This window comes from Syngnathus floridae, chromosome 14 (genome assembly GCF_059516105.1).
Source record: "Syngnathus floridae isolate MCC-2025c chromosome 14, RoL_Sflo_1.0, whole genome shotgun sequence".
Classification (NCBI taxonomy): Eukaryota; Metazoa; Chordata; class Actinopteri; order Syngnathiformes; family Syngnathidae; genus Syngnathus; species Syngnathus floridae.
This window is the reverse complement of record NC_142426.1, coordinates 5,873,653-5,900,640: the sequence shown is the minus strand read 5'-3', so window position 1 is coordinate 5,900,640 and position 26,988 is coordinate 5,873,653. Positions and strand designations below refer to the sequence as shown.

The 26,988-nt window shown below is 41.8% G+C and overlaps 1 protein-coding gene and 1 long non-coding RNA gene across 2 annotated transcripts; one reads left to right on the top strand and one right to left on the bottom strand.

The window, feature by feature from the left end:
* The first annotated feature begins 398 nt into the window (after window positions 1-398).
* Window positions 399-26,977, top strand: pth1r (parathyroid hormone 1 receptor). Its single transcript, XM_088396195.1, has 13 exons — window positions 399-1,326; window positions 13,195-13,300; window positions 17,793-17,903; window positions 18,255-18,379; window positions 19,662-19,756; window positions 21,342-21,528; window positions 22,244-22,397; window positions 22,617-22,677; window positions 23,233-23,299; window positions 23,450-23,544; window positions 23,747-23,888; window positions 25,087-25,128; window positions 25,215-26,977. The coding sequence occupies exons 1-13, from the start codon at window positions 1,258-1,260 to the stop codon at window positions 25,602-25,604; spliced, it is 1,644 nt and encodes a 547-aa protein (XP_088252321.1). The 5' UTR covers window positions 399-1,257; the 3' UTR covers window positions 25,605-26,977.
* LOC148387266 (uncharacterized) lies at window positions 2,542-24,793 on the bottom strand. The gene is made up of 4 exons (XR_015862580.1): window positions 24,582-24,793; window positions 19,683-19,810; window positions 7,695-7,756; window positions 2,542-3,962 (listed from the first exon to the last, which is right to left on the bottom strand). It is a non-coding gene; the product is annotated as an uncharacterized LOC148387266 (long non-coding RNA).
* Window positions 26,978-26,988: the final 11 nt, after the last annotated feature.

Sequence of the window (26,988 nt, the reverse complement as noted above, 5' to 3'; positions counted from 1 at the left end):
ATCAAAACACCGGCACTTATTCGGGATTAATCCCTCGGGGTTAATTCCTCATCAAATGCATGAATCGTGAAGTCAATATTTTAATTCCTAATCAAGAGAGAGTTAAAGACGGCTTCTGCATTCTGTCTGTGTAATTCAGAGTTACAAGATGCGCCCTTTGAGAAGGCTGCAGGGTTAGGGGCGGGGGGTTGCGAGGCGGTTTGGCCAAGGCTGCACGATGTGTTGAATGTACAGTTTGTTTGAGGGGCTGAGAAAATATGTCACGTCGCGAGTCGTGGTTTTTACTCCGACGTTAGAGAGCGGAAGCCAATGAGCGGCTACTACCTGTCTCCTCTCTCTCCCTCCCTCTCTCCCTCCCTCCCCTTTTCCATGCCCACATAGTCACTCACTCACGAGACTTGCAAGCGAGCGAGCTTGTCTTGACACATCTGGAGCGAGAAACTTACTTTTCTTTCGTGCGCGTTTCTTAACGTTCTTTCTTTTTCTTCATGTTGTTGTTGTTTTAAGGGGGAGATAAGTTGAGATTTTTCTTTCGCAAGGATTGTCATCCATTCTGCCGCACATGGAAGACGCGATGACGCCTCGCAAATTGATGCGTCAAAGTGGTAACTATTGAGAAGAAAAGTCTTGCTGTTTTTAGTCATGGGGAACCACGCCAGCACCGGGGATGGTGACAACCTTGAGTGACACCCCCTCCCACGGCCGCCCCAACAACCTGGCCTGGGACTATTATTATTATTTTATTGTTAATTTGACTGCACGTTTCTTTTGGAAGACGTGGCTGGAATAAAGCGTCATGGCTCCAAGTCTGAGGGGGATTTTTTTTCTAAAAAAGACCTAAAAATACAGCGTTGGTTTTTCTCTTCGCCCTACAAAGACTTCATTTGAACTTCCCACCGCAGAAGGCAGAGCGACATAAATAGTGCTGACATGTGGATGTAATTTCACGAGAAAGGGAGGGAAGGGGTGTTTAAAAGACACACATGCAAAAAAAAAAAAGTGGTGGTGGGGGGGGATAAAGTGAGCACTGCTGAGCCTATAAACGTTCAGATGATAGGAAATTAAAAGACCTGCTGGATTACATGCGGGGCATAAGCAGCGACAGAAGCCAGATGGAATAAATAAAAAAAAAAGAAAAAAACACCACACACTCCTCTTTGAAGAGTAGTTTGAATCATTCAAATCCGAGCATCATCAGCATCATTTGGGAGAGGCCTGCAAGGACTCGGTGCAAGAAGTGACTGCAGCAGGTCAGTGATGGGCTCCACTGCGCTGCTCCACAGTCTGGATTTGCTTTTCCTCTCACTGCTCTGCACTTTCTGCCTGGTAAGAACTCTTTGTTTTTTTCTTCCCTTCTTATATTATGTCATGCTTGGTAGGTTGATGTGATTTTGATGTCACCTGCCAGGGCTGCTTTCACATGACACACATCACTTGACTGCAAATCATCAGAAAAGGCTTTCAATAGTGAAGTTTACAAGACTGTAAAAATCCAAACATCATACACAATGTTAAAATGGAAGCCTTGGAGCCACATCTGAGCTACCCACATTCCAGCAAACCAAAAAACAAATACAAACCCGATGAATTCTTCAGAAAACACAGATAAACGTTCAGTTCTTTATGAGGGAAGAGGGGAAATGTAGAAAACAATTCTTGGAAAAAATCGTAAAATACCCCAAACTCAATTATCTGCTCTGGCATCTGGGGTGGGGGGGGGCAGTGCCCCTGGAGCCCCCACTTTAGCTCCGCCAGTGCATCAATCTTATATTGCGACGGTTATTGATAACTTCGGTTTTCACTGAAAACACTGTTAGATTTTTTTTTTTGATACGCTTTGCTTTCATTTCATTGTTCTGATAACATGAGGCAGACTAATCCATGAGTAGCACTGCTTGTCGCACGTGACATTTTCACCAAAGAGACAGAAAATCATGTGAACACGCCACGGAGAAATCAACGTATTCAACTTTTAGCGAGTGGCAATGCAAGATGGCTGCCTGTGGTTTTCACTTCTCGCTATGGCAAGAAAGCGGAATTGTTAGTCCGTTCATACATCAAAGTCGGTTTATTCCTGCATTGGTGGTCTTTGATTGCAAACCTTTCTAAGGCTTGAGTGGGCCGAGATATGCAAAGATGTGTTCTAGTCCAACATAAAGACTCAGAACTGAAATGGTCCATATGGCAGATGGCCTGCCTGCCGCCACCGCCACGGCGCAGACTTGCTTCTGTGTGCCTTGGCCGAGGCTGCTGTGCATTCAGCGGGCAGTTTGCCTAGCTTCCGAAGATCAGCGCCTCTTCCCAGCGATGCGGGCCATCGGGGTCGACATTGCGCCCAACACAATTAAAGCCGGTGTCACTGATGTGTACCTGCGTTTAGCCCGGACTGTTTGCTCAGGCTTCCTCCGGGAGTTTTTTCTTTTTCCGAGCCGTGACCGACAAAAATAAGACAAAAAAAAAAAAGGCGCACGGACACATCAGATGCCAAAGCAAAGAGTGGAAAGTCTGCGGCTGTGTTTGTACAAAGAACACAAAGCTTCCCCAAAATTTCAATGCGCTGCCTTCCAAATATTCCAAGCCTTCACTAATGTTTTTCTCAATGTGCTGAATACTTCGACATGTCACCAAATTCCCTGTCGTCCTCCACTCTGAATTCTTTTGTCCGCATCTCAAACTTTGCTGAGGAGCAAAGAAAGCTCAGACTATATTCATATTTATGAAGAAGGAACCCAGGGGAAATGGTCAACACATTTTTTCAGCGCGAACGCCGGTCTGAGCGCTGGTGAATTAAAAAAAAAAAACACTTCAGGCTAACAACTGTCCTCACTTACTTACTTATCCAATTAATTAAGCAAGCGGAAGCAGCGCTTTGGGGAAATTTCAGTTGGACCTCATGACCGGGACATTGAAACTTTTGTGTTGTGCAGCACACACCGCTTTAGTGGATGTGATTATTGTGCGATGTGACGCAGCGCTCAAGCATTTTTTTAATCGGTGTCGAGCTCGACTTGTACTTGGATAAACATTAATACGCAAAGACATCGCGGTAGCGCAACAATTAAAATGTGCTCTGGCAGATGCTCAAGCGGGTAAAACAACAACGATGATGAAAGTCAATTAATTAGGAGAAAAAAAACATTGTGTGACTATTTTTTTTTAATTATAAAGTGGGATTATGCTAAAAAAGATTTCACGGGAATAAAACAACAAGAGGAACATTCAGTAATATATTTTTTTAAGAAAAAGCGAGCTGATCATCATCATTTTATGCCCAAAACATATTATTCATATCAATTTTACTACAGAAATCGGAAAATAAACGTTTATCCTATTCATCGCTTAGTTAAAAAATAACTCAATCAATTTATTCAAACAATCGTTTGCAAAAGTGAGGTGATTATCTTTTCTTCCTTAACTTCCTGTCTGATTTTTTTTTCCTCGCATGCAAATTGGCCAGGTCGCCCACAGTGCACATAATCAAAGATTCAGTCCGCATTTACACGACGGGCGACTCAAAGTATTTCTCTGATGAGTCGCTCTCCTGCCGTTGCCCCATTAGGACAACGGAGCCGCGCCAGGTCCAAATTGGGCCTTTCTTTCCAATCTGGCGTTCATATCTTTCTGGCTTTCACTCCTGCCAATTCACTTGACGTATTTACTCTGTATTATCCACGCCAGAAGCGTGTCAAGATTTATAGTCGTCGTTTGGAGTACATCACATGCATGTTGTCGCTGAGATTATGTGGTGGAACACACATTAGTAAAGCTTCTGGAACCACCAGCAGGGTTCTTTTCATCGTATATAAATATAAATGACGATATGTACGAAAAAAGAACTTGAAAAAAATACCTGACACAACTTGCCAGGTTGAACGAGAGTGGCCGGCTTTCATCAGTCGTCAGTCAACTTGTTGACTTGAATTTTAGCAGTCTCAGCCAAGATGCCGTCTCACAGAGGCGATCTGTAATTGACGGGGGAAAAAGCCTTCAGATAAAAATGTCATTTTGCCAACCACATATTTGATCTTTGAGGATTCCTCTAGGAATGTTGCTGACGTCACGCTAACGACGACGGCGCTCTTATCGGTGCTTCTTGATGCTCGGCTGTCTCATTGCAAGCATTTTTCAGCTACTTGTTGAGTCATTTATGCTGTGTCGAATTTTGCTGCTGTGTTTGGCTCAGGAAAAGAGCTTGTTTTCTTGACTTACTGTGACCTCTCACTGCTTCTCCCACCCCCCTCAACCTTTACATCTGAAGAAAGCCAGGGTGTGTGGAACTCTATGCCACTTGGAGACCTCCTCCTATAGATGTTCTTAGCAGTGATGACGTCACCGAAATGACGGCCCGCTCTGTTCTTTAATATGGCCCGCTGAGTATTTTACATTATGATGTAGCATTGATTGCATTAAGTTGGTCATTTTACACCCCTAAAATGTAATCTATTCATCCATCTTTCCATCTAGCTATTAAAGGTGACAAGATGAAGCCTGGCTCACTGGATAACAAAGGCCTGGCCCCTCAATTGTGCCAATTTTCTCTTGGCAGGAATATGATGAATAAATTGTGCTGTAATTATTGATAATTGGGACATTTTAATGAAAGCATGTTACATACAGACTTGAATGTGGTAATGTTTTTAAATTGTAAAAATGAAAACGATAATATTGGGTCTTAATAAAGTTTCTTACAAAATCATAATGATAAAATAGTAATTAGAAAATTAAGAGTAAATATGGGCATTTTTTCCTTCTTTCATTCAAAATACATTAAACGTGTGCATGAATAACAGTCCTCGGATTTTTGCTTTGTTTGCTCTGACGTCCTTTCATCAATGGTGACAATGGCATCTGGGATCTTTTGCGTCAGCTCATTGATGTTCTCTATCTGTGCCACACACACGTCCTTAACATTGATCTGCTGAACCAGGTGGCCAGACAATTGGTTGTCTCTTCCGATATATTAGTCTGGGAAAAGTGTGATTGAGGAATTCCAAAATTTGATTAATAGCTTTGATGGGAAAAAAAACCCATCAAATCAACATACCTGGTATTTCCTTTTTACATTCTAAATAAAGTTTGCAGACTTTTGTTTCCCTTCAAAGTTTTAAGATCTGTCATTGTGAATACCATTGTTAGCACTTATGCTAATGCTTCAATATCACTTCCTGCTACTAGCTAACAGAAAACAAAAGGTTGACCTATCATAAAACAAGCAGTGTACAGGATGCCTGGCATTATTACAGATGTGGGTGCAGTGACTGATTACATTTCCCGTTGGGTTTATTTATATGAGGTACTATGTCAATGTTGTGCTACAGACCTCCCGGCGGGCGGCGATATGCTTGGAATCCTGGAGTAGCCTCCGTTGAGTCCACATGAAAATCCTCGGTTACGCTTCGGCGATTGTCTATATCTGCTGTGCCCCCACTGTTTCTCCGGGAATAAGTGTTTAAAATATACGGAATTCTTCAGGCACCCTTCACAAGCTTTACAATCACCACAATCGTCAGTGAAACAACATAAATTCTGATTGTAATCGGTCAATTTGCCCCCAAATGATTACAAGGTCCGGATGATTGCGTATCTCAAAGGTCACTGCAGGTCAACCTGACTTTAAAGCTGTTGACCTAAAAGACTTCTTTGGAGTTTGTAAACAATGCGGTTTCGTTTTGGGGGCGGGGCTTAGCTGGTTTAGTTTAAAATATAAGATTAGCATCAGAGTGTTTAGATAGGAAAGGATGCAATTTTCTTTTTTAATTTATATAACAACTTGAGAGACGACCTTTGTGACTTTTGGGATTTCTGGACCTCTTTGGGTCCTTGTTGGAGAACCTGATGTGCAGCTGTGACCAACCTTTTTTTGCACATTCTGCACCACAAGGCCTTGATAGTCTTGGGATTTCACTGTAATCCGCAAAAATTTAAGACACCCTGCTCCGGATGCGGCAAAGCAGCCCCAGAACATAACCCAAGCCTCCTCCATGTGTCACGTTAGGCACACTGTTGTTGTTTTTTCTTTGTCGGCTGTAACCAGCCATGTATTTTAATATATATATATATTTTTAGCTCCTGTTTAGTTTCGAAAACAAATGCTGAATATGTTTTTTTTGTAGCATCTCGTAGCACTTGTTTACTTACTCGTACGTCGGTCTCTTGTATGAGTATTTAATCCTCTTAATGTACATGCGCTAATCCTCTACATTTTACGTAATCAGGTCGGCATTGGAAACAAACGGCAAAAGAGACAAAACAAGACTAATTGATGTAGTATGTCATGTTTGTAACTGCACCTTGTTGGGCTTCTCAAGAAATGTACGCTTGTTTTCACTAAGACCATGTGGTTTGCTCTAATTCCTGGAGGGCATCATGGGAATTACTGTACATGGTATGTGTGTTAGCCCCCCCCTTCCTTCCCCATCCTCCCACACATACAACACTGCTTGGGGGCCAAAAGATGCCACATACATTACGCCCAAATGAGTGCCACATTGAAGGTCATTGAAGATGTGGCACAACGGGAAAGTCGTGTGCTAGTTGCATGTGGAAATGAAGCTAATCATGACTATTTTAAGGTCTTGAAATAATAGCAATGATTGTAATTTCACTCGTGGAGGCAGATTACTTTGGTCCGTTATTTTATGGATGTGTTTATGCCAAAAAAAAGTTGACAGTTGCCAAACAATTATCCAACACTGTAATTCTGAATTTTTCAGTGTAGTCGGTCAGCCACTTAAATTTTTTTTATTCAGTTAGGTACCAAAATTATGGGCAAAGAAACTGTAAGACCAAGAAAATTATTCTGTAGGTCATAGTTGGGCTCAATTAAGAATGGGTCACTTACACACATTTTCTCAAATGGGCACCTTATTAAAGTCAAAGTATGATTTCCAGCTTGAAAGGTTGGCAGACATTTCACGAGCAATTTCAGAGTTCAAATTGCCTCGCATAGGTTGCAAAAAGTGATCCGTGAATTAACGCGCAATACTCCGAGTGAGTTAAAGCAGAAGTGCTGATGATGCTTCTGCATCTGAATTAGAAAGATGGAACCGGCCCCAATCCCCTCGGCAGGCACCTGATTGCACTGTTGACACGGAGATCAAGTGCCAGTTTTGCAAATGAAGTCAGAACAATGCCCCTCACAGCCCGGCTGTGATTCATCATCCATTCATGAAACCTTTTTCTGAAACAATTAACCTGGGAAAGCTTTTAGGTATCTTCAGGGTACCGGTTTTTCCAGTGCGTATTTTGGTAAAAGTCGCATTGAAAAATGGATGAGCCCATTAGAAAAATTCCTGCAGTCCATCTTGATAAATATTGTAGCGCCCTACATTCTCTGACCTCACTGTTTCGGCAACCAGGTCAAAGTAATTAGATGGACCTGTCGACTTGACATCAACACTTAAATAAAAAAGGGGGGAAAAGATATATATATATATATATATATATATATATATATATATATATATATATATATATATATATATATATGAAAGCCTATAAATAAATAATACACATGACATATTGAAGGGGGAAAAAACCACCATTTGAATATTTTCAAACTCGTCTCGCGCTGTAGGTTGTAAAAGCTTCCATGATTTGCCGGAAGCAGGGCTACTTGCCTCAGGTTCATTCCCCATCTTATTATCGTGAGTCAGTATCTGCAGGTGAAGAGCTCCACACAAATTGTTACTTACGCATCGCAACCTCCACTTCCTGTAGCGATCAGGCGGATCCTTCCAGCGCATCCTTAGCGAATCTGTAAGGACAAATTGATTCGATGAAGCGTGATGGAACAGTGTGCGAGCTTTTGAGAATATTTGCTGCATGATGTATGAAGCGCTGAGGACGGACTACAATATGAAATATTGTAATTATATTTCCTATTGCGAGCCAATCTGCGTGTTTTTGGAACACGTTGTGTATATGAATAAATGATGCATTTGGGAAATGTAATAAAACACGCAACTCTTTACAAACACATAAAGCACGAAAAGTGTGCCGTACCGAATGGAACCAAATCCAGATGGTCCCGCAAATATAAAGCCTGCCAGGAAAAGAGTTCTAGAAACATTCTGTCCATTTACAGCAGCATCTAATTTTTGATTAATCCCCCGTCGGCCAATCTGTCATCAAAGATGCGATTTTGAAGGTAAATAGCCGCGTGAAGTCTGCCTTTCCTGGCCAGCTTGCACTTCATCACATACAAGATATATATGTATATAAAAACACACATAAAATATTTACCCTGGTCGCTGTAAAGCACCTCTATTATGGGAATACAGTCAGATGTTTGTTTTCTCGACTTGTTTTGGTCATTTGCCATTATTTGCACCATAGGCTAACATTGACTTCCTTGTTGTTGGCATGTATTCAACGACGGGGTCTCAAGGGGGGGGAGTGGACTTTCCTGGATGTTTTTTTTTTTAACCTCCACAAACTAAGGAGCAAAATTATAGCTGGGCCTAATCTTGTTTTGAATGGCCGGTGAGGTATCTTGGGACGGGGAAGGGGGTGGGGGGGTGATACCCAACATGAATATGTTACTTTAGACGCATGGCATCGCTTGAAGCGTTTCATGGATGAAGTTCCGGGATATTATGAAGCATGTGAGTCAGTGCCACTCCTCTTCAACGCTGCAATTTACATTTGACGATAAAAACCGCAAGCCGCAAAAAAGACTGGTTGTCCTTTGGAAACGCTCGCAGACCGCATTCTGACTTGAAGCGCCGTTTAGCTCCTAATTATACCCTCCCTCGCTCCCTCCCTCCATCCATCCGTCCCTCCGCTGCTCGCCAGTCTGAAACGCGCTCCCAGATGGAAACAATGTGTGCGCACCAGGCCGCTGCAGCTGGAGTGCTTTGTCAAATTAAGAAGAAAGGAGGACGATTCGGATATTATATAAGTGATTTAATATAGCAAAGTATGGGTCAAGCCTTAGGAATTTAAAAGCTACTAATGGTTATACAACAGTCATGTTATTCTAATGGACCTGCACACAGTGGAGCCATGCGCGAGGTCACAGTCATAATAATGTATATTTAGTCGTGGTTGAGTGATTATGCTCGTACGTGTGGATTATAACGATCATCGGCTATAAATATCAGTCTTTTAAAAGCATGCATTTAGATGTAACCAATAGTGTCGTCGTATCAGCGTTCATTGTGAATGATGCTAATCTTCCTAGCTAAAAATAAAACGATGTTTATAGAAGTGGCAAAAACATGTCAATTGTGTACGTATTTGTTTTGGATGCATTACAAATAATATAGTAGAATATAACTCAAATGATCTTTCCACATTCAAATGAATTGAAACGACATTGATCCGTACCTCGGAAGGTAGACGGGCTGACGACTGGGCCACCGTGCTGCCTGTGAGTTCAACCGAATCTATTTTTGACTCATGACGCAAGAGTAGATTTATTTCATGCTGATTTATTGCACAGTTTTCTTTCATTTTGATCCTTTGTTTCATGCTCGCTGATTAAATGGAGGGTGGAAGGCGCCAGCTTTTGCCTCTCATATTCACTCTGGGGAAGTTCAGGAAATGACTTTGGTCAACCGCAAGTTGCTCGAGGAGGACGTATACGTACGTCTTGAAAATGCACAGTCGTCCCCCCGTCTGCGTCCTCACATTTCCCCCTTTTTTCTTACTTGAAGTCTTATTACTTGCATTAGGTTTATTTGCGAAAATCATTTCAGTGTTCCGTTACCAAACGATCCAACTGCAGCGCCTCCTGTCCGGGTTTGCGTGTCTAGTATACAGTAGTAAGCCTCACAGGTCTTAAATACACTTCTCCCAATATTGGTCTTATAGAGCGTTGCCGTTTAAGTCATCAAGCCACAGTTTGCGCACGCAGAGAAATAGAAACTTGCGGTTTGCTCAAGTGGAGTTTGTATTCTCGCGAGCGGCTGATGAAAAAACATGTATTTAGACGGCGCCATTTTCATTTTGGCTCGCTGTGAAATGCACAGAAAGAATGCTGTGTTTTGAAATGAAATACAGTAAATAAGAATGTGGATGTTTCTCCACCAACCCCCGCCCCCGCCAGCGACTGTGTTGACTCTGGCGGTTTGGTCGCCAGCCAGCCAAGGCGGAAGACTTAGCAGAAAATAATCAGGGGCCACGCTCATTACCCAGCATCCTCTTCTCCAAATGCTACATAATATTCCGAACTCGGAGTGCACAGCGCATGCCTATCAATATTCTCATTCTCAGCTATTTGATCACAACTTAATGGACAGGCTAGGCTAGGCTAGGCTAGGCTAGGCTAGGCTAGGCTAGGCTAGGATAGGATAGAACAGGACACCACACTTTCATTCCTCTGAGAAACGATTGACATGGCTCAGTAGGTGCTGCTGTATTGGTTAGCAAATTGTAAGCTCAGCATTTAACTAGTTCAAATCTTTCTGAACAAGAGCAGTTATTGAACCGAGGAAATGCAATTACCGTATTTTCCGGATTATAAGTCGCACCAGCCATAAAATGCATAATAAAGAAGAAAAAGACATATAAATCGCACCGGAGTGCAAGTCGCATTTTTGGGGGAAATTTATTTGATAAAATCCAACACCAAGAACAGACATGTCATCTTAAAAGGCAATTTAAAATGAAAATAGAAAAGGTAACAACAGGCTGAAGGTACGGTCTGCTAACGTTACATAAACACATAACCAAGGAACTGAGAACATATTAAGAGTTATTCAAATAACCATGGCATAAATAACATGCTAACAAGTTTATCAAACCATCCGCGTCACTCCAAATCATTCAATCCAACAAAATTTTCAACCTCTGTGTCACTTTTGAACAACTCCGCTAACCCCGGAAGTAGAAGATGCGGTGCTTCCTCTTCTACATGGCTACCGTCAGACTCATTGTCAGTTGTAGTTCCAATTATTCCACAGGCCTAGAGCCATTTAGTGTGAAAATAACATGTGAAATTATATAATGTGTTAATAATTCCACACATAAGTCGCTCCTTATGTAACTTATAGTCTGGAAAATACGGCACCTAATGGGGGTCCGCTACTGGGTTTCAGAAAACGCAATCCGAGCACTTCTGATGCAAACTGTCGTATCATCGAACTCGTCGCCTCATTTCCCCGAGTTCCAAATGACACTCCCGCTGAGCGCCTTCATCGCAAATGTCAAGTGAGATGCGGGGAAATCCATACCGATGACAAATGCGCACGCTTTCAGAATATAAGAGTTCATTTGTTTCCATTCAAAATGTAACAAAGTAATCAATGCAGTGATGAGCTGTCAAATGGGCGCACTTTGCCAAAGGTCCTCCGCTCGAGCACGCCAGGTGAAAATAAGAGAGCACGTCCCGAGGGCTCTCCTGTGGAATATTCTATATTGACTCGCCTGAGCACAGTCAACAGGTAGCATCTGTCCTTGTTCGCCTGAGGTCCAATGTTATTCCGCATGCGGTTATTTACAGTGGGAAGCCATGAGCGTCTCCATTCTGCGTAGGGCGTTCAGCTGCGGCAGCAAACTGGACATCTTTATTTCCAGACCCAAAATAGCCAGGGTGGCGGTTCCGACTGACGCATTGTGGTTTTGGTGCACCGGGGGAGCCTACGGCAGGGCTCATAAAATTAGGTGGCGGCTTTACAATGCATCCACTTGCATTGGAATGAATGCAGGCAATAATCCACAGAAGCCTTTTGCGGCTACACCAGTAAAAAAAATAGCAAAAGTACTGTTTTAAGCAATGAAAGCAAACAATCAGAACTTTAAAACAGTTCAAATAATGTATTTTTGCAAATAGTGGCGGAATTGTGTTCCGACTCAAATGCAGATGAGGAAAAATTATTTTTAATGCCATAGATGATATTATGAGTTATAAACTGTAATCTGAACACACTTAGATTTTTTCTCCAAACTATTAAAAATATATAGTTTACAGATTATATGATTGTGACAAATTTTAATTTTAAACGTTTTTATTATCCCAAGTGGAGGGGGTCACCAAGGACACGTTTATTTTTGAATTGATTGTGAAGTTTGGTGCGTGCTGTGTTTGTGTTTCTTGCCTCGCAGCATTCCAAAATCACCTCCAGGTCAAATGCAATTCCCATCATAATGTAAATGTGCACACTCCAGAAGCGGTAAACGGTGACATTGATTTTTTTTTTCGTTACGAAGAATTCGCAGCGGAATAGAAAATTGTGAGACCTCACTTGTCCTCGGGCTACAACATTTTTTTTATCGCTTAAAGTCAAGGAGGAAAAAAAAGATAATAGTTTGAAGGGACACTGTTGACAAAGGTACGTTTATGATGTATTGCTGCTGTGTACGATTACTTTGCTTAGTAAGAGCTTTTGATGTGATTTTCTGATGTGAAAATATTCTACACCATTTTCACACTGCCTCGATGACTATCCTTCAATAAATAATGATTTTTGTCGCCTGATATGTCAGCGTATCCACTGCTTTGATCCGATGTTTCCACGTCCTTCCTTCTTGTCACACCGCATTAAAATTGACGAGTTGCTTTTATGTGTTCTTGGCCTAAAACGGATCCCGGGGGGAGCAAAGGGTGAGTTTATGTACGGACCTGTTTGAGAAAACGTTTCCTCACGCTTGGCGCTGTTGCGTCACACTAAAACTTGACGTGGAAATAAAATCGAGTTTCTGTCTATTGTCATCTGATGAAAGGTCGCAGCTGCTAAATTAAAAGCTCGGACTTTTATATATATATATATATATATATATATATATATATATATATATATATATATATATATATATATATATATATATATATATATATATATATGTATTTATTATATTAGCTATAATATAAATAAAAATATTTTAAAAAATTTCCTTGTATGAAAAAAAAAGATGGAACTTCCAAAAAAAATACAGCTTTGTTTGTGGCATTTTCTGTTCTATGTGTATAGTGTGTATGTGTGTGTCTCATGAATTCAATCTGTGCAAATCTGTTGAGGCGCACCTGCTGACCAGCTTTTATCATCTAGCCTTTTGACACCGTCTTAGAGTTCAAATGACCTAAATAATACAGAGGAGAGGTGGATAAGGATCCGCGATCCGACCTGATTTCTCTGAAGCTTTTGTTTGACTAGATTCAATTAAACTGCCTGCAAATGATGGGTGTCACAGCTCCAATTTTGCTTGTAAGTTGTTCAACATACCATGGTTTTTTTTTTCCTCTCCCTGCAGGCCCGTGCAGATGATGTACTCACCAAAGAGGAGCAGATAGCACTGCTGTTCAAAGCCAAGCGCAAATGCGAAGGTCTTGTCAAGTCGAGGCAAGGCAAGCTTCCCGGTGAGTAGCAAAGCCGAGCTGGAATTTATTTAAGGCAAAGGCAGGTGGCTGCAATTTTTCATTCAAGCAGTCAAGCTTGAAAATAACCCCCTTTCTTTTAAGCAAAATGTATCAGACAGCTTGTAAATAATGTGCTGCTTGTTCTTTGCTTTGACAACCACAATAACAATAATTGCAATAATTGATTTAATTCAATGCATCATGTTTTCCTCAAATTAATAAAATTTAAAAAAAGTCTGGATACACCAGAATGGGCTTGTTCCAGGGATGCACTGACAAATTCTCCAACCCAATCCAGTCGTGGCAAAATTACAAGGCTCATCAAAGGATAATAAAAATAACCATGATAATGATAACGTCATACAACGACTTGCTTCCCAGGTCAATCAAATCAACAAGAATCTTCTGATGAGAACCAAGAAGGTCAGAAATAAATGAGAAGTCGTCCCGTACTAATATAATGAGTGGCTAACATTTCATGAGACCACCTGCCGCAAAGACCATCCCAGCATCATCACGCGCTTTAATGCGGACGTTTTCCATTTCAAGCCGTTATTACATTTGCAATCAATCCAACTTCGTTACTGTTAATTGGATTTACGGGAGTGATTTCCTGTGGCTCTATTGACTCGGAAAATTTTATGTCAGACTCCCGCCAGGCTGAATGATGTAAAGACGTGTTGTTTGGGCAGGTTTGCTGCAGCTAAATGGTTTCATTGGTCCGACTGGGCTTTGCTATTTCGGGTTAGAACTGAGGCTGAGAGGATTGCACGAGTGAAACATATGTGACATGTAAAAAGCAATAAGCAGCCATGTATACTGAGAAGGGGGAGGGGCCAAAAGCAGCAGTATAGCGATGACTCTATGGAGCTTCAAATCAATGGCGTTTTAATCAAAGATCTTCTGTATGTGCAATGTAAATGTCAATTTCTCGCTTCACTGAGTAATTAAAACGCTAATAGCTTCATCTGCAGTTGATCTTTTCATCATGCGTAAATGTTGCAGAGATTGATGTAATGTATTTTTATTTGGGGGGGGGAGTCTAGTGCTAGCTCATTTTTTGGCCATCAGTGACAAAATGTACAAAAAAAAGTTAACTTCTGTTTTGTGGAGATAGGGAGCATGGACCACAAAAACTGAGGGCGCATTGAATATAATTTTTGGTTGAAAGCCACAAAGCTTGGCAACTAATTACGACAATGAGGCCCAAAGTGCTTTTGTGTTTCCTTTGCTTTCCTTGCGGTGGAGCCAAGCGGGTGATTATTTGTATATTTATGAATGTCTGAGGAACATCAAAATCCAAAAGAACCCCGACCTCATTGTGGTTTTCTGTTCGCTTGATTGCTTGGAAGGATATTTGTGATTATCGTAGCCAAACCGATATTTCTGTGCCCGCCTCGTGAATTGCGGTCGCGCCGATCGACGATGCGTAAACCAAATGTTCCATTAAAAGTGTTTGCTTCCAGGATATGGACACAAAAGCTTTTGTTTCTCCCGGTATGATATTTCCTAATGGTGGGTTTGAGCAATATCCAAGAATCTTGACTGAGATTGTGAAAATACGACTGCAGGCGCCAAACGGTTTTGATTATGATAATAACAGGTTTGTCCCTCCAAGTGTATTTAAGAGCCACTGCAGCAAGAGTGTCCGTGGTGCTCTTCTGACCACCAGCCCACTTAATCTGTTCTGACGGGTCAGTGTGACTGCGAGGCTTAGTGTCACACTTCAGCGGCACATTTGGACTGTTACCTCATTTATTTTTTAAGTGTTATTTCACTGCACCGCCGATTTTGAGATTTTTTTTTTTGTACAGTTAATATCTATAGTTTGAGCTGTTGTTTATATCAGATGTAATTCCACTGTTGACCACTAGATGGTGCCACACTTCTATAGTGTTTGAAAGAAAAAGAATAAAACAGCAAGTATTTTAGCACAGCCTAGTTTTGGTTGAAAATGATTGCTGCTTTTCATACCTACAGAAAGTGATGGAAGGGTGTGCAATTTAAAATGTACAAATTTTGGCTTTTAAATTTATTTGCATTGCTGAAAATATGTTTAAAGACCTTAGAAAAAGGTTAACAACTGTGAACTGGATCAAATCTAGCATCGAGAGTTTCTAAATAGGATATTTCTATAATTAGCATTTCACTTATTATGGGGGTGGTCTGGAACGTGACCCCTCCTCGGTTCGATGTAGATGAAAAAAAAACAACAATAATATAATTGTAAATATTGTGCAGCCTAGTTTTAGTGGTCACATTTCAGTGGAACAATCCCCGAGTTACGCTCCATTAGGATCCTCGCATGCCGAGGTCGCTGTTCACTGACCTCCTTTGCTTGTTGAGACGAACAGTTAAAAGAGCCGTGATTAATATTTTACCTAATTAACGAAACGTACGTGCCTCATGCATTTGTCTTTATGTGGATGGATAAGCACGTAGGCCGTGTTCCTATTTCTGCTTGATTTAAGGCTTTTCTCTTTAATGACCCCATTAAGGGTCTCTGCCATTGCGCTTCACAAAGTAGCATTAGCACAAGCCTCTTTTTTTGTTCAAGATTGCAAGCTTTTCTAAATACTTATCAATGACATTATTAAATCAAATCAAAAGCACTCTGGCACATCCATTTCACCACGACAAACAGCGGAGCACCAACGGCTTGTTGAAAGCCAATGAAAGCTTCTCGATGGTCCGTGTAAGTGTTTACCCTAAAGTGGTGGCAAGGCGTCGGACATGTTGGAGCGTTTTTAGAAAGTTCGACCAAAGTTATGCGGTGTGTTGTTGCTTCGTGGTGTGACCTTGAAAGTGCGGAAAACACCCAGTGGATGACGGCGAGTGTGCAATTTCTCTGCCCGTTTTCGGGGATGCAGTGGCTTATTTCTGTATTTATCTTCCCTGACCACCCGCCGAGGCGCTTTAGTTGTCTAGACAGCTGTTTTTTTTTTTTCTGTTTTGTTAGAAGATAGTCGAAAAGGCCCGTGGGACCATCTCGCAGATTTGTGGATACGAACACTCCCAAGATTTTTAGATTTTATTTAGCTACACGAGAGGTTCTCCACACTTTGTAAGAAAATACCATTCTAATGCTGGACACACAAAACGTAGATTTAAATAAAGGACAGGAAAAGTGGTAATGTCACCTAGCTTTTTTTCACCACCTGTTGGAACTGCTGACAGTTGTTAATGCACTTTTTCTTCCCATCCACTTTAAAAATTTCTCGTGCGCTAACGTTTGAATTACAGCTGCACTAAAGCTCCATCAGACTGCCTTAATGTCATTCTGCATTTAGTAAGAGTAAAAAAAAAAAAAAAAACACTCTGCATTCTATCAACTTTCTTTCTAACTCTCTGCCTTCTTGTTATTTGTACTTAAAATACACCAGACAAGCTTCTCATTGAGGGGAAACACACTGAGGTTGGCTTCGGGGGAAGTGGGGGAGTGCAGCGCCCAGGGATGTGGGATCGATGCCCCAGACCTCGCTTTGGGTAAAAATAAGCTGGAACTTGCGGTCTATGCATAGAATAACATCATTGGGGAAAACGGAGAGCAGCCGTTTTGACATCTGCGGGATCGTAATTAAAATCGCGCCGCGGGTGTCGGGCCAATTTGCATCACTAATAACACATTTCCTTTATAGTCTTTTTTTTGCGTTGTGATCATATATTATATAAAGTACATATACATATATAATTTAGCCCTGTGTAGGTGGTCCTACAGTAAGAGGACAGGATGTGTGGTCAGGGGGAGTATGTTCTTTCAAGTTTAAAAAAAAAAAAAAAAGAACAATATCGTCAATGCAGGCCCCCTCCTCTCCTTTTGAGTACAGGAACTTAATGGATGGACTGCAGAGAAAGCATAGTTTTGGTTTTATCCCAAGCTAGTTATTAGTGGTCAAAGTCCGGCAGATGTTTTCAATAATGACACGATGTAAATGCCAAACCGCACGCCAGGAATTTGGGGTGGGGTGGACGGTGGAAAGGGGGGACGTTGTTATCAGAGGCCTGTGGTCCACCAGTCTGCTGACAATCATCTTACGGGCCTCTGGAAGTGGGGCTGTTTTGTTTTGTTTTTATCTTCAAATCAAGCCCCAATGTTCTTTGGATCGTCTGTTATAAAATTCGAAACGTTGTATTGTATTATTATTATTCTAATGAGTAGGCTCGTATCTTTGACCTCATTAGTGTTTTCTGGATCCTTGACTTTGGTTGTGAGGTGGGCCACACTGTTTACAATGAAGATCTATCTGCTGGAACCTTTCAGCATGCTTAGAATGCCACGATTTGAAGCCTTAATTGCATTACAATGACTGGAAAATGGAAAACAATGTGTGCTCTCTGCTTGACCCACAGTGCCATAAATGGCTGCTCATTTACATTCTGTGTAAAGTACAAAAATGTGCCCCACTTATTTTTAGTTTTCTCACCAATTCACACTGCTGCTTTTGTGCAAAGCTGTATGTGATGCTATTTTGCGCTACTTTTGTCTCCGTAGATGGTTACTGCTCACCCGAATGGGATGGCATTGTGTGTTGGCCTGAAGGGGCTTCGGGGAAGCTGGTGTCCACTTCATGTCCGGAGTACATCTACGACTTCAACCACAGAGGTGATTTCCTTTGCCTTAAGTATTATTGGCTGGTATCAGCAGCCTCTATGAGTATCCAATACCTTGTCAATCACTGCTAATCCGGTGATGTCTAACCGTCGATGTTAGTGAATGAGTTCAAATAAGCCTGATATTGGTACTCGCCAATCCCTAGTATAATAAAAATTTACCTGATTAAAAAAAAAGTCTTTAACCACTTTTATAAATAGGTAAATGGTTTCATTAATCACCGCATTAGTCATGCCCACCTTTGTGTTTTCTAATGTGTATTACTGTCATACAAAAAAATATTTCACACAACAATGTCAAAAAAAAAAAAAGATAATTAAGGCTTTTGTGCTTGCTGTGTAGGGCGAACGTACCGCCGGTGTGGCAACAATGGGACGTGGGAGATCTCTGCAGCCAATAACAAGACGTGGGCCAATTACAGTGAATGTGCAAAATTTCTCTATCATTACAACCAGAACCAAGAGAAGGTACGGCTCACACTGCATCCTTTGACATTTTCCCCGAGGTGGGCTTTTGGGAATTCCCTCCCTAGAATTAATTGAGTGCCCCATACAGTCAGTTTGCCATCTAATGTTATTCCAATATGTGGATAGAAGTTCTTCCATTGACATATAGCTTGAGATGCTGCAGTGTGTGTGCCTGCATGTGTGTGTGTGTGTGCATGCTGCTCAGATACATCAGCTATTAACTCATTCACTGCCAACCCAGTTAATATCTTTGACTGTCAATGGCACTGAATGAGTTAACATAGACATGGCTAAAATGAGTAGACTGGCGTGGCCAAAGTTTTATGCTTGTTTGTGCAACAGCCGGTCGGCCGGGAGGCGGCGGGGTGTCTATCGATGCGCAGCTGGGGTCCGTCGGCGTGCAGCCGCAACTTAAGCGCTTTCTTTCATCCCAGGGATGTAGCGCCATGCAGACAATGGTGCGCGTCGCTTAGATCAGCCACGATTGATAGCTTTGACATCACCGGCTCACAGCAGTGCTTTTATCAAAAGGCTTTTTTGAAGATTTTTTGCTTCCACGCAACATCAAGACTGTCAGTAGGTGATCACACAAATACATTTCACCAAGCTTCAAAAGGAGGATATGATTGTGTGCTTTGGGAATCTGTCAGCATAGCTTAATGAGATAGAGGGAGCGGGGACTAGCTTTTTTTTTTTTTCCTTGAAATTTAACATATAGGAAGAGATTACAGAGAAAGTAGTTTGATCAGAAGATGAAAACTTTCCATTTTCTCATGTCTGGCTGTAGTTTGACTCTGTACAGTACTTCCGATCTAATTGGCTCCTACACTATAACGAGAAAAAAAAAGTTGTATAAGCTTAGTTAAAGTCGGCCAATTTGACGACATATTATAAGTGATGCTGTGAAAATTGGCGAATTTTGTGTTTTATGATCATTTTGGAGCGAAGCTGGAACTAATTAACGTCAATTCTATTCACTTCAATGTGGAAAGATAATTAGATATATATACCAAGGAATGAATTCAAGTCTTTTTTAAAGCACTACTAAACACGGACATATTAGCTGTGGCGAAACTTCCTTTGCTGTGCATAATTAAGCTCAATCACATCAGTCCCGTTTCAATACCTACGCCGCATATGATCATCATCATCGTGGTGTGAGAATCCACCGTGAAGTTTAGCACGCTGGAATGTACATAGCAGATGTGACCCAATGAGACTTGGATTCTTTGCCATTTACTTTCTTGTGGTCTCATTAAGTGTTTTTTCTTTTTTTCAACAGGATGTCTTCCATCGCTTGTACCTTATTTACACCGTGGGCTACTCCGTCTCGCTGGGGTCGCTCATCGTGGCTGTGGTCATCTTGGGATATTTCCGGTGGGTCGCTGCTGTCAGTATGGTCTTCATCAGCCAGCCGCATCCCCTGGAGACCTTTTTTAACACGGCACAGGGTTGACGCAATTAGGAGGAGTGACAAAAAGAGGAAGTCACAATGATGAATGCTTTGTGCGGCGGTATTGACGACTTGCTGATAATATTGTGTATTTCCCATATGACAAGCAGAAGTGGCAAAAGTACTGAGGCTGTAGATTGGTGCGGCAAAATAAGCCAATCAGATAGAAGGCATGATCATCATCTCTGATAATAATTATAACAAATGTAGACATGTTCATCAATTAAGAGTCAGTTTGAGCTTTTTTTTTTTCTGAAACATTTTGCTGAATAATTCAAAGACATATTTTTTAATTAGCATGGCTTCTTTCTCTTACCTTTGTAGCTTGGCAATTAATTATTGTAACGTGGAATTCGAAACGAATAGATGAATGAAAAGATAAATTACAGTGAGTATATTTAGGCTAAAACATTTGCCTCACTCCAGTTTTACAGTCAAATAAATGATGATGATGATGGCAAGGAGCTCTCATTCAGTCCGCTGATGTTTTTCATGGCCGCTTTGGGACAACCTTTGGCAACAGGAAGTGTCAGGAATCGACACTGTTGACTAACGTTTCCACGCTAGCCGTCAGAAGGCTTCAGCGCCGCTCCCCCCCTGGCACTCTGCAATATGTTTGGGGCCAAATGAGTTTAATAAGTTATCCCGAGGGTCCATCTGACATTCCGTCTCCACCGTTCCAGAAGCACTCAAGACAAGTCTCGCCTCAAACACGTCAGCTTGGAGACACCGGTGCTCCCCAAATGTTTTCTCGAGCAGGGACAGGCGATATTTCACATTAATGGGTGGGTTTCCCACCAGGGAACTGTGGAATCGATTACTTGTCACCCAATCAATAAGCTGCCTTGTCAAAGTTTTAGCTCATTAAACAGGCAAGGAATTCTGGATTGTATTGGGATTAGCGATATCGACAATCGGGTTTATGTCAGCGCACGGTTCTAAAGAGGCACGACCTTGCTGGAGTTAATGTTCAAGCCATGTGCTGGTGAGCAAATAAATTCACCCCGAGAACATATGTTTGTAATTGTGTTGTTGTTATTGGCCACGAATGCAACATCTGCTAGTTTGATTTAAGGAAACTCCCAAGACTTCATGATTTAATGAAACTCAGAAGCCTTATTTAAGCATGTTTTCAATTAGAAATGAAACTTGAGTCATATTTTATTTGTATATTTATATATTATATATATATTTATTTTAGGACTTTGATAGGGGTAAAAAAAATCCTCAATGAATAAAAAAAAAAAAATCATACATTTGATAATACTGGCTGTAAATGCTGACTCGTTCCAGTTCATAATACTTTATTAAAAAAATTACAGATGAAAATATTATCTAAAAATGCTGCCCCATTTCTTAGCATATTGCCCACCAAAGATTGAAAATGAATATCCATTCAAATAAGACCATCCAGCCTGCTCTGAGACCTCTCTGTCAGGGACGTCAGCTGATCTATAAGAATGATTACTGTCACCCCCAAACATCAACCACCATCTTGTCTGCTCTTAGACGTCTACACTGCACCAGGAACTACATCCACATGCACCTCTTCGTGTCCTACATGTTGAGAGCTGTGAGCATCTTCGTCAAGGACATCGTGCTCTACTCGGGATCCGCACTGGAAGATGTGGAACGTGTCACAGTGGAAGAACTCAAGTCCATCACGGAGGCTCCTCCATCCAACAAAGCCCATTTCGTACGTGCAAAAAAATATATATACTAATATATAAATATATATATTTTTTAAATATATGTATAAGTTGAGACGCTTGACGTCATCAACACACACATCACACACATGTAGTGGTTTACAATCCTGCGTACACAACAATCACCAATATAAACCGTTTCAACATCCACGCGACATAATCAATACATCCCGGAACACGACGCCTGACAATAAAGAGCCATCAGTAATCAGCGCCGAGTGGCCTCTAATAACGCAACAGTGTAACAACTCGGCAGCAAGCTAGAGGCGAAGCACAACTGGAGCAGAATCAATGGCTGACCAAATCAGCTCTCTCCCCCGAGACCTCCGCTCATTCTGTCGTTACAACCGCACTTCACGTTAAGTGCATCATTCTTTTCAAATCACGCCGAAGCAGACACAATGGCTTTTGTTATCGTATTCATGCCGCTGATTCTCAGGTGCGTCGGTGCGCTCTCACGAAAACTGATTTTGTTGCTCTGGCAAGTGGAAAGGTCAGATCGTGGATTATCTTGTCCTCATTTACGAAGCTTCAGATAACACCCTCACAAAACACCTTCCCAGCGCTCAAGATCGTGTTATTCATGGCCTGATCTTGTTACCTGGCTTTTTATGTCGTGTACGAAAAGGTCCTGTTTCAAGCAGGTACTTCCTTATTAACGGAGGTGTGTATTATTTATATTGCTGCTGTGTGTGTGCACAGATTGGCTGCAAGGCGGCCGTGACGCTTTTCATGTATTTCCTGGCGACCAACTACTTCTGGATCCTGGTGGAGGGTCTCTACCTGCACAGCCTCATCTTCATGACCTTCTTCTCGGACCGGAAATATCTTTGGGGCTTCACTCTGATTGGATGGGGTGAGTAGGTCAACATTGGATCTAATAACGTAGCGGCAGACATTCTGGCCGCCTTCAATTGGGTCGTCACGGCGCCTGCATTGTACACACTGTGCGTATTGTTCACATCGGCACAGCGCATACAATGTGGATGCCGCGTCGGCCCGTCGTCGTCGCGGGTCAACAAATCTGCGTGGATGGCTTCTTATTTCTAAGCGTTTGAAATATTTGATTTTGCAGGTGTGCCAGCCATGTTTGTGAGCGTTTGGGCGACAGTGAGGGCCACGTTTGCGGATACAGAGTGAGTGCATACTGCTGGTTAAAGTATTTCGTCGATTTACGAGGGACCCAAGTGAAGTTGGGTTTGATACGATACTATTATTTTTTTTGCATGATAATTTCTTCAGTTCAGCCAGCGAGTTTCAATTGAAATCATCCACTTAGAGAAATGTTTGGGTACTTGCAGACATCTCAGATCACATTGTTTATCGAACACAGTTGTTGGAGGTACCGAACCCCACCAGTTTCATATGCGCATTCACCGAACCCTTCGTTAGTGATTTTTTTTGTTTTGTTAAATTCTAGACATATATTTTTTTTACTGGTGCACAAAATGAGCCATGCATGAACATCACCTTGTTCAAAGAACAAAACCAACACAATGCATGAACTCACAACAAATCACATACTGGTAAATCAGAATTTACACAATAAATCAGGTTTGTTCGGACCTCCTCAGTGGAGACTCTGTCGAACCCCTGAGACCGACTCACCGAACCCCTAGGGTTCGATCGAACCCAGGTTAAGAACCACTGATCTAACGCTTATCCCCGTTTTGTTGTTTATCTTGTCACAGATGCTGGGACTTAAGTGCGGGCAATTTGAAATGGATTTATCAAGTGCCTATACTTGCAGCTGTTGTGGTAAGCACGTGGTCTCTATTGGATATGACCCCCCCCCCCCCCCACTGTGAAGAAAATGATGGCATTTCATTCACACCGCCTGTATTACAGCTTCTGGGAAAATCAGACCTGTCATTACAGCCCTGTTGTTATGCATTTACCTTTTGGCAGGTCAATTTTGTCTTATTTTTAAACATCATCCGAGTCCTAGCAACCAAACTGCGCGAGACCAATGCAGGAAGGTGTGACACCAGGCAGCAGTACAGGTACATGATGATTTGTGGATGTTTGATGTCAGTTGATGTCAAAAAAAAAAAAAAAGGGGCAGACTCCATCTCAACAAGAAAGTAACATTTTCCATAGTCCATTATAGTCCATTTCCATTATTCGCGAAAAGTGTCCCACAAATTCTACCAGAGTTTTTGGACTTTCATCAAATCAAATAATTCCTTTTTTCTACCATTGCAGGAAACTTCTGAAGTCCACGCTGGTTCTGATGCCGCTGTTTGGCGTGCACTACATCATATTCAACGCGATGCCCTACACGGAAGTGTCCGGCATCCCTTGGCAGATCCAGATGCACTACGAGATGCTCTTCAACTCCTTCCAGGTACAATGTTGCCTGCAACCTATTTTCACCTTGTTTTTTTAGTGCAGGGGTGTTAAACTCATTTTTCTCGCTGGCCGCATTGTAGTCATAGTTTCTTTTGGAGGGTCCTTATGACCCAAATAAATGTGTGAGCGCCTCATATTATACACAGTATGAGCTACAAAACAAACCGACCCAAATATGACCCAAATAAAAGTATGAGCACCTCATATTATACACAGTATAAGCTACAAAACAAACCGACAAATAACCCGTTTTCAAATCAGACTAGTAAAAACTGGTCAAATAAAAAAATAAAAAAAGATATTTTTAAAAGTGAAGACAATTTGCAATTCTAGTAATGACACGAATTTGATGCACAATTTGTCTTCGCAGGCCACATAAAATGATGTGGCGGGCCGTATCTGGCCCCCGGGCCTTGAATTTGACACCCGTGATTTAGTGCATCTGACAAATAAACCATCATGTGGCCAAATATTGTGCTGAACCTTTGATTATATTAATGCTTTCATTCGGGAGGTCTGACTTTGAGCAGAAAATGGCAGTGTCTGGTCATTACAATTCGAAAACAATGAACGCGAATTAGATTAGTTTTTGTTTGTTTGTTTTTGTTTTCACCAATTAAAAAAAATACTTTTAGCCTTTGCGGCGCGTATATTCAGCCACCAAGTATGACGCTGTCAAAGCACTTACATTTGTTGACGAATCAGTTTTGAAGCTTCTTTTGCGCGTCGGAACCACCGTAAATCCATCGTTCATATTGTCTGTGCACTGTTCTATTTCTTCTTGTGCCGAATCGCCGCTGGGCGTTTCCACCATTGCAAAGAAACGTTACACATTATGACAGCTTTGCGTTCCGCTACCGACACACCTTGACGTGCGTCAAGATTCAATCATAAACTTGTGTAAGAAGGTACATCCGGTCACATTTCAAAATAAAATATTCTTTGTCGTTGGCTCGCAGATAAACCAGAAGTACGTTAAGCTTTTGTCTGCGGCCCAGTCTAAAGTCTACATTTTATGGCCCATCGTGCTTCACGCGATTAGAAATATAGTATCAATTTATACAATTTATGAGGTCATCATTACTTGAGTGTATTTAATGCTTTTGTGACATTTTCGTTGGAAGTTTTTTTTCAAATGTGAATCACTGTACTAAACAGATGGCACACTCTCCTCTGCTTTCTTTTTGTCGCAGGGCTTCCTCGTGGCAATCATATACTGCTTTTGCAATGGAGAGGTAAGTCGTCCAATCAAACGTGAGAATACCAAAATCTCCCGGCAAAGTCACAGGATGCCTCTAAATGTACCGCGTTGTGTTCAAAGGTGCAAGCGGAGATCAAGAAGTCGTGGAGCCGTCGGACCCTTGCGCTGGATTTCAAGCGGAAGGCGCGCAGCGGCAGCAACACGTATAGCTACGGCCCGATGGTGTCGCACACCAGCGTCACCAACGTGACCGCCCGGGCGCCACACGCCCTCCACCTCACCACCCGGCTGGGCCCGACGCCGCTCAACGGGCACCGCAACCTGCCTGGCTATATCAAGAACGGCTCCGTGTCCGAGTGCTCGGCACCGTCGTCGGGTCAGGAGATCCACGCCGAACCCGAGGAGCTCTGCGCCGCTTCGGGGCAAAGGCCGCCGGCGGGCCTGGAAGCCGAGGTGGAGAAGCCCTCACCTATGCTGGTGGTGGAGGAGGAGCGGGAGACGGTCATGTGACGCTTCTGTAAAAATGGGGGAACCCAAAATGTTGTGGCCAAGACACTTTGAGCTGCCACAGTGAATGTGCAACAGTCTTAAAACGGGCTGTCTTTTTCAAATCAATTTCATTTCTTTGCGTCCACTGCCATCATTTTATGATTTTTTTTTTACATGTTGCCATTTTGTTGTTGTATAAAAAGGCTGGAGTTGCCAGGAAACAGCCTTAATAGATCTCACGACAGGCATGGAGATATGTTTCTTGTTTCGAAAAAGTCCTTATTGTTGTTAAAGGGAAGGCACTCAGGTAATTCTTGTACGCTTATGATTTTTCTTTTTTCTTTTTTGTATGGAAAGGCAGTGAAGCATTTAGCAACTTTTTTTTCTCCAAAATGAACAATCTTCTGCTCAGTCCGAGCTATTTGACGCAGTCGAAATGAATGTTTCCAGCGTTGCTCGACAATTTGTATTCGGCTACACTGGGGAATCTCCGAGCACGTTAAATGTGTAGCGAAGACATTTCTCGAAAGCTGATCCAGTGCTAGATACTGTATGCTGCTTTGATGATGTACATACAAGTCACAATGTTTACAAACGCCGATCAAATTGTTGAGCTCATGTTGTTGCAAAGTAGAGTTTTTGGTGTGGATGTATATTTCTGTTGTTTTTGTGATATTTGACGTGCGTACAGTAAACACTCCAAACTCAAAGAGCAACACTTTAAAATTCTACATTCCATAGTTAAACCAAGGTGATTTTTCGGTATTATTATTTTTTGTACATTGAGCAGCATGTTGCACTAACGGCTAGCAAATCTGCCTCGGTTCTGGTTTGAACCCCAGCTCCTTCCTTCCTTCCTTCCTTCCTTCCTTCCTTCCTTCCTTCCTTCCTTCCTTCCTTCCTTCCTTCCTTCCTTCCTTCCTTCCTTCCTTCCTTCCTTCCTTCCTTCCTTCCTTCCTTCCTTCCGGTCTAATCTTTTAATTTTTAAAACTAATTCACTCTTCCGTTCCGTTTAGTGTGAGCTACTGTTTTTGATCAGATCCAATCTGCCTTTCACTTTATCAGAGGCAAAATCAACTGTCCAGACATCTATCATGAAAATGTCACAGCTATGGACCGTCGCTAATTCAAAATAAACATCTGGAAAATCCGATGGTATTTGAGCACTTTATCGAGATGATTAAAATAGATATTAATACAGTCCTCTGTTCTGATTGTATCATGTCAAACGATGGTTTGGCAGCGAAGAAGCATAGTTTGTGCAAGTATAAAATGTCTGCTTGTTGTTGTCTTTTTGGATCCTGTTGCCATGGAAATAAAAAGGCCAAGTGTACATACATGCGTGTTTACAATGTGGCTTGTGAATAATACAATAAAAGTGTTAATTCACTGTTTCCTGAGATGA